The sequence below is a fragment of the Oryx dammah genome, unplaced genomic scaffold (genome assembly GCF_014754425.2).
Source record: "Oryx dammah isolate SB20612 unplaced genomic scaffold, SCBI_Odam_1.1 HiC_scaffold_25, whole genome shotgun sequence".
Lineage (NCBI taxonomy): Eukaryota > Metazoa > Chordata > Mammalia > Artiodactyla > Bovidae > Oryx > Oryx dammah.
This window is the reverse complement of record NW_024070209.1, coordinates 96,936,207-96,951,783: the sequence shown is the minus strand read 5'-3', so window position 1 is coordinate 96,951,783 and position 15,577 is coordinate 96,936,207. Positions and strand designations below refer to the sequence as shown.

Here is a 15,577-nt window from a genome sequence, read left to right as displayed (position 1 = left end):
GTGTAATGTTAGGTGACAATGTGTGCCATGGAGGAACAGGAGCCGTGCAGGGGTCTGGGGGCACTGGGGTTGGGTGGGTTGTGGCTTTAATTCAGTCATGGGGTCATTTTAACAGCTGGCATTTGGGTGGATCTGAGGGTGGTGAGTGAGTCAGCCAGAGGATACCAGGTAGGAGAGAGTTCTAGGCAGAAGGAAGGGCAACTTAAAGCCATGACGTGGAGCAGTATCTGGTGACTTGGGACAGGAAAGGAAGATGATGTGACTGGAAGGGAGGAAACCAGAAGAGCAGTGGGTGAGGGACCAGAGAGGTATGGAGGTCACTAGGGCCTTCAGCCACTCTAAGGATCTGGCTTTGACTCTGAGTGAAGCGGAAGGCACTAGGGGTTTGGGAAGAGGTGGACATGCATTTTTAAGGATCACTCTGGCCAGTGGATTGAGAAACACTGTCAGGGCACCAGGGAGGCTGAAGAGGAATTTATTCAGCATGGTAACTGAAATGTGACAAAAGCTCAGGTGTCACCTGAAGGTCGAGTCCACAGGATTTCCTGACAAACTGAATATGGGATGAGAAGGAAAGACAGGAATCAAGAATGATGCTAAGGTCATTTTGCCCCAGACACTGGAACAGCAGAAGAGCCATCATCAGAGATATGAAAGACTTTGGGAGGAAGAGGTCTGGAGGAGAATAGGGAATTCAGCTTTGGACAGACTGGGTGTGGGACTCTGAGCCCAGGGGAGGTGTCAAGAAGGCTGCATATTTGGTCTGGAGTTCCCCCTAGGCTGGCTGGAGATGTAAGTTTGGGTGTCTGTGGCATGGGCTGGGATATGAATGGGTATGTGAGTGTAAAAAGAGAAGAGAAAGGAGCTGAGAACTGAGCCCTGGGGCTGTCATCACACACAATGAGTCCAGGATCTCAGAGCCACCTTGAGGCAGAGCTGGGCTGGGCCCAGGGCTGACACAAAGCCTGTGCTTTTATCTGGTCCTGAAAGCTGCAGTCGGTTCTGGAGCACTGGGAGACTGGGTGTTAGGGGCGAGGACATCACAGATGTTAGGGAGAAGATAAGCCCCAGAAAGACAAATATCAACACCCCCTTTCTTGCCCCCACTGTGGTTTACTTCCGGAGATAGAAGAGAGAGATGAAGGAGTTATTGTAAAACCAAAATCTACAAAATCTTTGTGAAAGTTTGTTTCTTTACATCAGATTTTGGATGTGGCTCAGACTGTTCCACTAGTGTTTTAGATGTTAGGAGATCAAAGAGCCACCAAGATCTTATGAGCCACCAAGATTTTCTGACTGTTAACTTAGGCCCCAAAGAGACCATGGCAGATAGAGAGAGAGGCTTGTGGTTACTGGTCCTTCTCTGCACCGAGAAGGTTCACTGTCATTCTGCACTTCTTTGGCTCTCTTCCCCACTGCTTTATCTTTTTGGTAATAGAGACAAATTTCATAGTTGTGATTTTCTTCACATCTAAGTGGAAGGCCCAAGCACTACCCACAGATCCAGCCAAGATGTTGAGAACACCAGAGTTCATCTGGGAACATTTCAGTGCTCCTGGTGAGCCTGTTTTCTCTTAATATGCTAACAGCCCCTTTCAAAAAGATAAGGTTAAAGTCTGGAGTTGGGCAAAGGTTGAACTGTCACATTCATTCTTCCTGTCTCCGGCTAATGCCATCATTTGTCACAGGACAGAGGCTATTTTGGTGAATGTACGGGGCTGAAAAGGTCAGGGTTGGGGGAGGAGGAGGGTTATGAAATATTTCAGTGGAATTTTTTCCCTATCATTGTTGAGATGTAAGAGGTCAACATAATTCATGGTGAGTGGGAGGGTAAGATGGATCTCTCTTCTCCATGTGAACCCAGGATCCTAAGAGCTTCAGCTCCTAAGAGGTGGAGCCTAGTAGTGATAATATAGATCACCTCAGCCACACAAGGGAAGAAAGGAACTCTTAGACACTTAAGCAAGCTTACTGGGCCCAGGCACTTCCTGCTTATGCCTGTCCCTTACCAGTTAGCCTTCTAAAATCAGAGCAAGCTTAAATTCTCCAGAGGGTCTCCACTGCCTGTAAGATAATCCACCAGCTCCTTATTCCAGGCCCCAAACCATCAAACAGAACTAGCTCTTCCTGAGCCCACCACCTGCATGTCCCCAAAGCATCGCTATGTCTCATGATCATAACATCACTTTTTAGCCAAACGATCTGCTTTGTGTCTTTCTCCTACTGGAGTCTCATTGAAATAAGGATTATAAGTGTTTAGGAAAAAGCCCTTTTAGCCCTCACATACTGGCTCTAGGTTCACATTTCTTGCAAATCTTTGCTGAACAACTGTTGATTCATGTTTGTGATATTTACTTACATAGATGCCTTCAATGTGTAAAAAAGGGATAAGAATCTCATACAAAGGTAAATGGAACCCCCCAAATCCTTAATAAACCAGCAGCATGTATCTTTGTTATATCTAGATTTCATCAAATGGGCAAGTTTTCTCTTGGAAACAGCGGCTAATCTCTGCAGGGGGCAGAGTGTTCTTAAGTAGTTTTTTCCGCAATGGGGCACAGGCCATTGGGGAAATGGTCAGTGTTAACCTCCTGCATTAACCTGAAAAAATACTTGCAATCATTCTGACCAGACCCAGGCACGTGGAGAGAAGTCACAGGATGTGTTTATGCAAAACCGTCTGTCAGGGGTCTAGAAAACCACACTCACACACAGGCACACACACACACACATGGTCACACAGACACACCGGTACATGACTGTCTGAGCCTTTATCTCCTGAAGGGGCCAGCACCAGTGAGGGTAGTTCTTCCTAAGCCTTGGTGAAACTGCAAGCAAACAGACTGGAAACAACATCCCCAAACTGGTCCTGAAATTCGGCTCGTGTATGAACATCCACAGTCTCTGGTTCTATGAAGTCAGCAATGCGCTCTCCACACTGAGGTCACCGCTGGGTGTTCTGCGTGTTCACACCTACCTGCTGTTTGTTTTCTTTGGAATACGGCAACATGGTAGACACATGAAACATGATCTCATGCCCTTGGTAGATGGTATAAACAGAATGAATCCCTGTGGTGTCATCTGTAAAATACAATACGCATTTAGTGGGCACAGGGAATTGTGAGGCCGTAAGGAAACAGTCTTTATTTGCAGGCTAGAGGAATACAGCACAGTTAGCACATTCCAAAGATCCTATGATCATCCACCTGAGTGGAGGCAACAATATGGATCCCTCTCCAGCTGAGGCAAGGCTACTGCCCACGTGGGGGCCTCTTCATCCCCCTCTAAGCTCTCTTGCTGTCTCATTCTTGCCTTGCTTAGAGCAGAAGAGATCATAAGAATTCTGAGCCCCAAAGGACAGCATGTTACAACTCCTTGCCTTCTAGTTACTGCTGGTGTCCAGGCCAAAGTGAACACAAGATGACATACAGGTAATTATCATGTCTATAAAACAAAAGGAGCTATATCCCTGGCAGCATTGTATAGTGACTAACAGCATGGGGTTTGGAGTTGGGCAGACTCAGATTCGAGTTCTCATTAGCTATGTTCCTTCTGACACATTACCTCACCTTTCTCTGAGCCTCAGTTTCTTAAAATTTGCAAATAGAGATAAAAGTAGTGTCTAACTCCTAAGGGTGTCTATCAGATTATCCCAGGAAAGGGAAATGAGGCTGATGGACTCCAGCAGTGACCATGGGCACACAGAGCTTGTTGGGGGGGTCATGGGGGTGGGAAGCTGGGCCTGACCACTGGGCCTGAATCCTTTATCCCAGCATCTACCAGTTAAGGTACTCTCAGGACAGCTCTCACAAACTGCCTGACCTTCCCGTATTCAGAATCTGTGAAGTGACTTCAGCGTGGGCTGGTGGAGAGATGAGGCCCCCAGAGGCTCAGGATACCCGATTTGAAGTTTATCAAATTTAGGCGAGTCAGCCTCACATCACCTGCCTGGCTTACCTCCAGGACTGGCTGTGAAGAGCAGATAAAATGACAGAAGTGCAAGCACAAGAAAAAACCCAGAAATGCTGTATAGTTATAAGACAGCATACTCCACCCTGGGTGTAAATTCAAATTCAGATGAGGCTGGCAAACAAAACTTCTACAAAACACAGCAGAATGGAGGAGGAGGCAAGCTTACTTTTGGTGTCCAGACCACCACGGTAGCCTGTCCAGCCCTTGAGAGTGATGGTGTCACCCAGCAGATTTAAAAATTTTTGAAAAGCGTCACTTCCGATTTCTGTAAGAAGAGGTCAAGTGTGAACAAAGTGCAGTGTCCACAAGGTCCTAGTTTCTAGCTATGTACTGAAATCCTTTGAAGATTAACTAGGCTCCATGGACATTCCCTCTTCTGGAGACTGTGCAAGGGGCCCACAGTTCCCAGAATCTGAGGAAAGGAGAAACTACAGAGTCAGTCTAAGCAACCTGAGTGCTGCCAGGCTGGGGTCACAAGGATCTAGTAATGCGGAAGGAAAACATCATTACTATTCCTGTTAATAAGGAACAGGTCTTTAATACGAAAAGTGCTAAATAACAGGAAAAGAGGGCCATCTTCTAATTCTCTTAAGCATAAAAATCCCAGAGAAAAACGTCCTCGTTGCTCCTGAGATAACAAATGCCCATGTAATTTTCCAGTTACACTGAATCCCCCATGCCAGTGCCTGGCACAGATTCAGTGACCAATGAATATTTGTCAAATGAACGAAACTGGGCAAACATGTGTCCTACCAAATTTACCCTGAAAATTTACCCTTCAACTTCATAAAAACTACTGGCTGTTTCTTTGCATTAAAGACTGAGCAGGTAAGATGAGTCGCAATCGTTTAAATTGCAATGAGGCGGGGCAGGGTTTCCGTTAGAAAAAGGGGGAGACACTCACCGTTGCTGAACATGTCATCATCTGTGAGCTGGCCATCTTTGGCAAAAAGAACCCCAAACTTGAAATTCACAGAGCCCTTAAAATGAGACAACAAAAGGCGCTGGATTTAATTTTCTCATCAAAGCAGACACAGTTATGAGATGTGCTGGTCATTATTTAGGGATCCTACAGTGACCTCAGTGGCTACTTGCTATATTACTTCCTCCCCTCCACCTCAATTTTGACCCATATTAACAACAATTATTTGTTGATTTTTATAGATTTTTATAGCTTACGAGGAAATCCTGTGTTCTTCTGTGAGTTCACTGGAAATTTCATTACCAATGGAGCCTGTAGGATGTCAGGTCCATTCTGCAGCAAAACAGTGCTCAAAGTAAACAGACCCCAGGAGCTCACAGGACTGGCACCATGCTCTGATCAGCCCAGCAGTGGCAGTCTGGAACCCAGCTAGCAGAGAGCTCAGGGTGATTCAAAATTTAACCCCACAATCTGAGGCTAAAAACTCGTGGGCTCTTTTAGAAAGAGAAATGGAAACTGAAGACAACGTAGTCTAAAAGCTCATTTGCCCCCAATTCCTAAAGCTATTTAATCTCAAGAAGTCACAAAGCAGATATGGGGAGAAAAAGGCAATCAAGAAGTAGCCAGTACAAATGTTCAGTCTACTATCCTCAACATTAAATGTAGGATTAAAATCAGATCCTGTAGGAGTGATAAAAACCAAATGCAAGATGGCAGCTTCTACAGGGAAGAGAGAATAGGATCAGGGAGCTCAATTATATTTATTTATTTATTGGCTGCACCACTTGCCTTGCAGAATTTTTCCTGACCCAGAACTGAACCTGGGTCACCACAGTGAAAGCCCAGAATCCTAACCACTAGGCCACCACAGAAGTACTGCAACTCTTTTTCATAGAATTTTTTCTTAAACTGAGTAATAGCTTCGTAGGTTTTCATCATATTATAGTCTATGCTTTTTTTGTGTGCCTGAAGTATTGCATAATTAAAACAAAAATCTGAGGTTGGAAAAGATCAACTTTTGCAAGGCTGTCTAATGAGGGGATTCTCAGTTGCCAGATAAGGAGTCAACAAAGAAAAAGGTGAGTAAAATATTGCTGGCCATATTGGGAAAAAGGCAATCCTTTGATGCCTCTGCCATTTGACCTCACAGAGATCATTTCTGAACTCAGAGGTCTGCTTCTGGAAAATAGGCCCTAGAGAAAGAGTACAATTCTTAGGCGGAAGAGGAAAGGCTATTTTTGATTCCTCTTCTCCAACCTGTCATGGGCTTAGGCAAGGGCAGTATGGGTAGACTTGGCCTTGGGAATGTGGAAACTATTGAGATTGTAGAAAAACTAGCCTTGAAGATTGTTTCCATTGGAAACAGCTAGGGAATGGAATCCATTAATATTAAAACATTTAAAAATGACACAGTATTATAGTGATTTGGTATTAAAAGAAAATATCAAAAAATTAATAACCCTATCCTCCAAAAAAGAAACTATACCCCACTTGGATTTTTAATGTAAGCCACTTCACTCCTGAGGCCTGGGAAGCAGTCAGGGTGAGCCCAGCCTTCGGCAGAACCTAACCTACTTTTCTCCTTCCCAAGCCTTTGCAGGGGATCTCTCAAGTCATCTAGAGGAAGACCAAATTTAGAGAGGTTTAGCCCATTTCTCCATCAGGGTGTTCCCCTGGAGAAGGAAATAGCAACCCACTCCACTATTCTTGCCTGGAAAATCTCATGGACAGAGGAGCCAGGTGGGCTAAAGTTCATGGGATTGCAAAGAGTCGACACAACTTAGTGACTAAACAACAAAGAAGTATTGCCAATGGGTCAGAGGTGGGAGGGTCAAGGCAGAGCACAGAATTCAGGATGGCTGGTCTGGGAGCACTCAAACTCTGAAAAGCCAAGGGGCTAAGGCTGTACTTCTAAACATTCTTCTGTCCCCAGTACATCTGAAGGACAGATGCATACCCATCAGTAGTAATAATTTTCTATCTAGTGGTTTTCTCTGTAGAGTGACGAAGAGGGAGGTAGCTTTCAGGATGGTGCCTCACCCAGGGCTCTTGCCCACCATGCAGCCTCAGCTCACATGTCAATCCAGAGAGGACTTCCTGACCTCCAACATGGTCACCCTCCCGGCACTGTTATTCTCCTTCATGGCACTTTATTTATCTTCTTAATACATCTATTCACACTCTGTAGTTCTTTTTATTGAACTTGCATATTTGTCTGTTTCTACCACTAGAACTTGGGCTTCTCTGGAGGCTCAGTGGTAAAGAATCTGCCTGCAGTGCTAGAGATGAAAAAGACCTGGGTTTGATCCCTTGGTCAGGAAGATCCCCTGGAGTGGGGCATGGCAACCCACTCCAGTATTCTTGCCTGGAGAATCCCATGGACAGAGAAGCCTGGCAGTCTAAGCCTGGCAGTTGTGAAGAGTAGGATGTGACTGAAGCGACTGAGCACGCACACACCACTAGAACTTAAGTCCTATGAAGGAGGGATGGTACATATCTTGCTCTCTGTGGAATCTCCAGGGCCCACTACCGTGCTGGGTATTTTGGAGAGGATTAATAAATATTCATGAACAACTGTGTGTATAATAAATGAGAAAAGAAACACAAGTGGTCAGATACAACTTATTTTCCACAAGTTGCCTCCAAATGGCCACCTCTTCCATATAAACCTATTTTTGGTAAATTTCTTGGGATTTTGTCAAGGATCTCTGTCACTGTGGGGTTTTTTTTTTTTTGTAGCTCTTCTTTCTCTGTTTTTGGGAGTGATGATGGCAATCATATGTCTCTGTACTCTGGCACCTTTTCTACTCTCAGTGGTCCCTTAACAAGCACCTACAGTGGTTTGGGGTCTAACAGATAACCTTCTTAGAATAACAGCACAGAGATTAAAGCAGTGGTTCTCAAACTTGAACAGGCATCAGTATCAGCTGGGAGGCTTGTTAAAATAATGATTGCTGGCCCCATCCCCAGGAGCTCCAATCCCACAGGTCTGGGGTAGGGTCCAAGAATCTGTATTTGCGACAAGTCCACAGGTGATGCTGACGCTGCTGGCCCAGAGACCTCTGTCTGAGAATCACTGGACTGGAGGAACCAACCTACAGAAGCAACCAGCTCAGGGTCATGTCCAGCTGGGCTGACAGCTAGCAAGCCAAGGGAAGAAGTATTGGGTCAATGACTGATGATGAGCTATGAACTAACAGCCCTGTGCTCCACTGAATCCACGCTTTCACTTTACAGACAGGACAGCTGAAGCCCAGGGAATATGAGATGTGCCCAAGCCTGAGACTAAGTGAGGGCAGGACTGGAGCTGGAGGTAGGGACTCCTGACTTGCGATGCAGTGCTCTTTTCAACACAGGGCCACAGTCTTCTCAGGATGGTTTTGAGTTGAGTGAAGCTGAGAGTTACAAGCAGAAATAGGGCCCATTGCTGCCTGATCACTGGCTGAAGCTTTGGAAAGTTTTTCTGGGGCTGCTCTGTCATTGGCACCAGCATCCTTGCTGAGAGGACCCCACCCACTTCAAGTTCAGTTTAGTTCAGTTCAGTTCAGTCACTCAGTCGTGTCTGACTCTTTGCAACCCCATGGACTGCTGCACGCCAGGCCTCCCTGTTCATCACCAACTCCCAGAGTTTAGACTCATGTCCATTGAGTTGGTGATGCCATCCAACCATCTCATCTTCTGTCATCCCCTTCTCCTGCCTTCAATCTTTCCCAGCATCAGGGTATTTTCCAGTGAGTCAGTTCTTTGTATCAGGTGGCCAAAGTATTGGAGTTTCAGCTTCAGCATCACTTCAGCCTCCACTTCAGGTGGAGGCTCCCAAAAGACTGGTATTGCAAGGTCTTGGTAAATACTTGAAATTACAGAGTCTTGTTTAGGTAATTTTGTTTCCAGGGCTTCCCAAATGATGTAAATGACTAACAGGGTTGTCTCCTATCTCCAGAAATCAAGGTATCACTGAACAGAATGCACTGTATTTCTGGAGGAGATAGCTTTTATGAGGGGCTATTTGAGGAGGGCATCACTTGACTTGGGACTACCTGACCATCACGGGTCATATTTTAGCAGCACTGAACTTGCTGTCATCAGTGCTTCATGAGGCTGGCTGCTACTTGCAGCAGGGGGCCTTGAGGGATGGCTGGGAGTGCAAAGTCTCAAGACCATACCTGGGCCCCTGGAGGGAGGTGACTGGTGGAGGGAATCGTGGGAACTGGTTTTCTCGGGACTTTGGTCCTGCTCAGATACTCACCATAGAGATAAGGTCATATTTGTAATTCCTACTTGTATGGGACTTTACGTTTTTAAGTTCCAAATTTTATGAGAGAAAACTCAACATGATTATAAACCAACGTATAGTCATGTTTTGGGGAATTAATAGTATGCTAGGAATTATATTTCTTCTGAGGAAAGTGAAGTATGAGAGGGAAGAATAAAGGAGGAAATGGGGATGACAGAAGATGAGAGGGTTGGATGGCATCACCGACTCAATGGACATGAGTTTGAGCAAGCTCTGGGAGCTGGTGAAGGACAGGGAAGCCTGGTGTGCTGCATTCCATGGGGTCACAAAGAGTCGGACGTGACTGAGCGACTGAACAACAAGCCCTACTGATTCCAAAAGAATATTCTGGAATCAAGATATGATGTCTTAATTCAGAACTGCATACCCTCAGCTCCTCTTTACTCTTGTCTGGGCAATGCCTCCATATTTCTGTGTTTCACATGTTCCTACACATCTGTCAACCCCTCCATGTCTGTTTGCCTGGGACACCATGTTTTCTCTTGCCAGGGGGAGACGAGGCTCTCTACACAATGGATTTCAGGACACCAACAACACTTTACCAAATAGCTAACCTTTCAGAAACATCACTAGTATTGTTCATTTTTTCCCTGCTCATCTTTGCAGCTGATTATCACTATAATTGGGAGAAATTGGGATAAATTCAAGAAGTGGCTGGGATTAAAGAAGAGTGCCTTGGCCACACAGCTCTCAGGGAGGCTGTGAAGGATGCTGATCACGTCACACCTCTTCAAGTACATTATAACGAGTACCCCTTGTTGCTGCTAGCAAATATGCCCTTAGTAAGGAAATAAAAATGAGAAATAAGGAGATGAGCTACTCCTTTTTCAAAATTTGGCAGGTCCAAAGACAAGTATGAGAGAATAAACCAAACAGCAAACAGGGGTTCTTCAAGAGAGGGTGGAAGTGGTGAAGTGGGGAGCATTCATGTTTCCCACTGACGTGTGTGTGTTCTTAGTTGCTTAGTCGTATCTGACGCTTTGTGATCCTATGGACTGTAGCCTGCCAGGCTCCTCTGTTCATGGAATTCTCCCGGCAAGAACACTGGAGTGGGTAACCATTTCCTTCTCCAGGGGATCTTCCCAACCCAAGACTGAACCCAGTTCTCCTGCATTACAGGCAGATTCTTTACCATCTGAGCCACCAGAGAAGCTCCTTCCTGTTTTCCACTGATACATTTCTGTATTGTTTGTCACAAAGGGCAGGTACATGTACTATGTGGGTGTGCAATAAATATTTATGAATTAGTAATTTTGAGACATAAAAACTATACATGCATGCGTGCTAAGTTGCTTTAGTCATGTCCAATTCTTTGTGACTCTATGGACTGTAGCCCTCCAGGCTCCTCTGTCCATGGGACTCTCCAGGTAAGAAGACTGGAGTGGGTTGCCATGCTCTCCTCCAGGGGATCTTCCTGACCCAGGGATCAAACCCACATCTCCAATGGCTCCTGCACTGTGGGCAGATTCTTTACTGCTGAGACATGAGGGAAGCCTAAAAACTATACATGGTATAACCCTAATCTTAGATAAAATATAACAAATATATATCAAAATGTGATACTCTACCAATACTAGTTTTCTCTGTGATTTTAGGTGATATTTTCCTTATATCTTTTGTTCATTTCTGCATTTTTCAAATGTTTACCAGAAATGTGTATGACTTTTATCTTTTGCCTTTTACAAGCTACACATGGAGTTCATGGATTCTTCAGCAACAAGCATGATTGTACATGGATAATATGTAGATTACAATGTAGATGTCTCCTTTTGCCCATTCTCTGCCACATCCTGCCCGACACTTCCACTAACCTGCCACGGTGACTCCTGCCAACAATGTGGGGGGCAGCCGCTCAGCCTCCTTCTTTGACTTTACATTGCCATGTTCAGGAATCATGAGGTGTCGCTGCCTCAGAGAAACCTCTGTTTGGCCAGTGGGTAAAATCTACTCCTTATGCTATGTTACTACCTTGTTTACTTTCCCCAAAGCTCTTGGAATTGTCGGTAGGACTGTGTTTATGTTTGTTTATTTTCTTGCTTAGTTTGTCTCAGCCCAGCAGACTGTAGCTCCATGAAGAAGGGACCTTGCCTTCTTCATCAATGTATCCCCAACGCCTCAAATAGTACACGGTACACCCACAGTCAGAGGTCAGTAAACATTTGTTGAATCAAGGAATGAATGAATATACACAGAAATCTTTGCCTATAGAAACAACTAGGCTTATACTGTATTGCCCCACAAATTGTTTTTTCTTCGGTAAGTACTGTGTTGTGGAAATCTTTCCATGCCAGTAAATAAAGATCTACCTCATTTCTTTCAATGAATGGCATCATATGATTTCATTATTCACTCAGTCCATGAATGATTCACATATCCAACCAAATATCTACTCTGTGTCCTCTGTATGTACTATTCTAGGCTCTGAGGATGCAGCAGTGAAGAAAAATGGAAGAGTCCCTGTTCTAGTCGGGGCAACAGATAAAAACTGAATAAATGAAATCCATGTGTTAAGAAGATCAACAAACCAGTGTAGAAGGGCAGTGGGTAAGAGATATTTTAGTTAAGGGACTGGGATGTCCTCCCTGAGCAGAGATGCCAATCAAGAAAGGGTGTGACCCAGGAGACGTCTGGGATGAGCATCCGTGCAGTGGGAGCAGCAGGCTTCCTGCGGACATGGAAGCAGGAGGCCAGTGGCTAGTGTGGAGCCGAGGGTGGAGCAGAAGATGGCCTTATTACACAGGCCCTAGCAGGCTGCAGTGAGGACCTTGGGCTTCATCTGAGTGGGATGGGAAGCCAGTGAGTTCTGAGCAAAGGGAGCAGATGGCTTACCATGTTTGGATGCTCTATGAAAACTAGAAGAGAGGACAAGAGAGGAAGCAGGCAGAAGAGCAGGAGGCTCTGCAGAATTCAGGTGGGAGATGGTGGGGCTGGTGGACTAGAGTGGTGGTGGAAGCACTGAGAAGCATGCGAGTCAGGGCTATGTTTTGAAACAGTGTCATCGGAATGTGCTGATGGATTAGATGGGGTGTGAGAGACAGGAGGTATTAAGGATGTTTCCAAGTCTGGCCTCAGCGACTGGACAGGTGATACCACCGTTTACCAACAGGAACAGTGTACACACACTCTCATTGAGTAACTACTCAATTGTTGAGTGGTAGTATTTCAGATGTTTCTCTACGTTAATCATGCAGTTGTAAAACCTAACATTCTTTTTTAAATGAGACAACAGGGAACGGAAACACGCACATGATGCGGCATTCTGCATGTGCTAACAGAGAACCTTAGCTTTAACTGAATGAAAATGAAAACCTCATTCCTCACCCTGACCATGGGATTAACATTTGAATGATTCCAAGCAGGTTTAAGCAGCTTGTTTCTCTATCTTTATGGCTAGCTGCACAGAAAATTCTGAAATACACCGGAGAAAATACGTCAGTCAAGTCTTTCAGTGATAAGAGACTCGCTGTGCAAATCCACGGAGAGGTGTGTCCGGGGGGAAAGGCTGTGTTCCTGGTGAAGGGGAAGCTCATTGACAAACATCAAGGTGGGGTAGCAGGACCCGGCATCTCGCAACACTACTTACCTCTTGTTCTTCAAGGACCAGCAAGTCCTGTCAAATGAAGTTCAAAAAGTTAAGTCCAGGATGAATGGTAACCATTTTATGTTGACTTTCTGTGAAAGCCAAGCTTCATCTACTGTCACACCACTTTTCTCCACCTCAAAATATTCCACTTTTAAGCTAAAGTTTACTTTTACTGGGTACTTTTTGGATCCAGTGATTTGTCAGAACTCTTTCCCCTATGCTAGAAGCTGGTTGCTCAAGGTTCCTAAGGGAAACCTACAGGCACCTGATCACAACAGGGCAACTACTGCTGGTAAATTTTACACACACACATGCACACACACACACACACACACACACACACACAGAGGATGGAAGGGAAGCTCATGAGTGAAAGGGAGAGTGTGACAGTGTCTTTGGTGAAAACAGGCATAGAGGTATGACCTAAATAGGCAGAAGGTTGCTATATCTTGTTTTCAGATATTCCTCTGCAGGATGACTCTACTGGCTTCCTGCTGCCTCCTGGACAGAACCCAGCCAGGCTGCCTCTCCAACCTCTTCCCATGTCACCCCGCCTGGCATGCCAGCTCCTTGAAGCTCAGCTCTGACACAGAACTGTCACACTGTTAGTGATGGCTGCATTTATGAGTTTCAAGGGGAGAATTTAGAAGCGAAATTGATTGCAACTGTGAGACAAAAGTCTAGTTGCCATTTTTCTGATGGACCATTATTTTGATTATGACTAAACATTTTTCTACCAAGGCTGACTGATTTCCTTTAACAGTAAGTCCTAAGAAAACAGGACAGCTTTCTGGACACCTGCTATCCTCTGAATTTCTGAAAATGACAGACTCCTAGCCTCCATCTTAGTTCCCATTGGACTCTCAGGTAGGAAGTTCTTCATGATGAGAACCACTGGTGATTCTGGTTGGGATCCTAGGCTAAGAATCACTGATAATTTGTCAGTTCTAACACTGTGACCACATTATACAATTATGAAGCACAAAGTTCTGGGTTACCTTTTGTATCTCAGGGTGAAAAATTTCCCTGGGGCCTTTCTCGAATTTGTCCAGATTCATGGCACTGAAATAGAATGGACAGAGTGAGCCGCAGTGGGGTGGAAACTTAAATAATGTCAAGCCAGTCTTGGATCCTCAGAAAAGCTAACTATTATACCCTAGAAGATCATAGCTGGGTTCCTAGAGGGGCCAAAGGGGGTAGGAGCCAACAAGGAGCGATCAATGAAGGAACGTACCTGAGTAACCAACCTCGGGGGCTGCCCCTGAGCACTCTCACAGTGAGAAGGGAGAAGTGGGGAGCACCTGCTGTAGGCAACCCTAGCTAATTTCCATGATTCTTACTTTTATTTACCAAAAAAGAGATTCACTGACATTTACATAGTAATGAATGATAAGATGAAATGTAATTAAGATGACCTGACATGTCTTTCTTCCTTTGGTAATTCCTCTCTCACTAAGGGTAAAAGGTTGTTCTTAACAAGATTATTCTTTTACATTTTGCTTTAACCAAGCAACTTGAATTTCCTTGAGCTAAGTTCCTCTAGGGCAAAACAAGGTAATTGAACAAAATGATCCCTGACCTCTTCAGCAAGAATCCTCATATCTGTAAATAAAAGGTAAAGATAATAGCTATATTTATAGAGCATTTACTATATGCCAGGCACCCTGCTAAATATTTCATGTGGATCATCTCATTCAATCTCTATGAGGCAAGTACTATTTTATCCTCACATTAAGGATGAGGAAATTGAGGCTCAGTAGTTAAAGAACTAGTTAAGGATAACAAAGCTGTTAAGTCATGAAGCCAAGATTTGAACTCAGCTTATCTGACCCAATAGTATGTATATTTTAATTTTTAAGTTTTCAAGTTGATGATTGTAACAGTGAAAATCTTTTTTTCCATTGGCAGCAACTGTAGAAATTTTAATCTTTGCAACTTTAAAATACTTTCTTGCTGCAGCTTGCTCTGGCTATGAGTGGTGGGCTGAAAAGTGAAGGTCTCCTCAGATAACTAAATGAAATTAAAATTCATTGAAATCCCCAGTCTTTAAATATACAGAAGAAAGGAGCTGGAGAAACATCATTTTAGAAGAAGAAAATAAAAGGATTTTCAGAAATTTAGGCCAATATAATTCAAAGTATGACTCTTAAAGTTCAGATTTAGAAGCAGCAAGATACTTCAGTGCTCAACAAAAAGGTTAACCTCTCCATGGATTCATTCTTAGCTCGGGCTTCAGACTGGCCAGGAGGAAAAACCAGGGGCCCTACAGCAGAGGGGAGAAGGTCTACAATTCAAAGACAAAAATCAAGCTTGAAAACAAGATACAAATGTTTTACTTGCTAATCTCAGGACCCTTTCATCAGCCAGTTGCAATCACTAATGGACAGTCAGGTTCATCACTGTAACAGACATGCTGCCAAGTAACAGTAATAGGTGGGAACATGGAAAATACCATTTCCGACCACCACCTGGTTGCAGATGAATAGAGACTAAACTACCAGGCCACCAGGATAAGCTCTCAGAGTCACACAGGACTAGTGTGTGACATTAGTGGTTGACAGCCCAAGCCCTGGAGTCACATGGATCTAGGTATAAATCCAAGCACTGTGGTTTACCAGCTGTGAGATCTCTGTCAAATCCCTTCACCTCTCTGAAGCTCCAATTCCTCCTATGTAGAGTAGTGGTAAGATCTACTTTATAGAGCCAGCTTAAAGATTTCCTAAGACAATGCTTGTAAAACATTCAGCACAGTGCCTGACAAACAGAAGCTACTGTTACTGTAACATCTTAGCTGGTGACAAAGCAC

At 44.5% G+C, this 15,577-nt stretch overlaps 1 protein-coding gene across 2 annotated transcripts in view; it reads right to left on the bottom strand.

The window, feature by feature from the left end:
- GARNL3 (GTPase activating Rap/RanGAP domain like 3) overlaps window positions 1–15,577 on the bottom strand; it is a 144,517-nt gene that overhangs the window by 47,626 nt on the left and 81,314 nt on the right. For both annotated transcript variants that reach the window (XM_040225155.1, XM_040225156.1), the window contains exons 7-11: window positions 13,770–13,833; window positions 12,772–12,798; window positions 4,877–4,952; window positions 4,139–4,237; window positions 2,978–3,081 (exon numbers count right to left, since the gene is read on the bottom strand). In XM_040225155.1, the coding sequence (XP_040081089.1) occupies window positions 2,978–3,081; window positions 4,139–4,237; window positions 4,877–4,952; window positions 12,772–12,798; window positions 13,770–13,833 (370 nt within the window). The remainder of the gene's footprint in view (window positions 1–2,977; window positions 3,082–4,138; window positions 4,238–4,876; window positions 4,953–12,771; window positions 12,799–13,769; window positions 13,834–15,577) is intronic.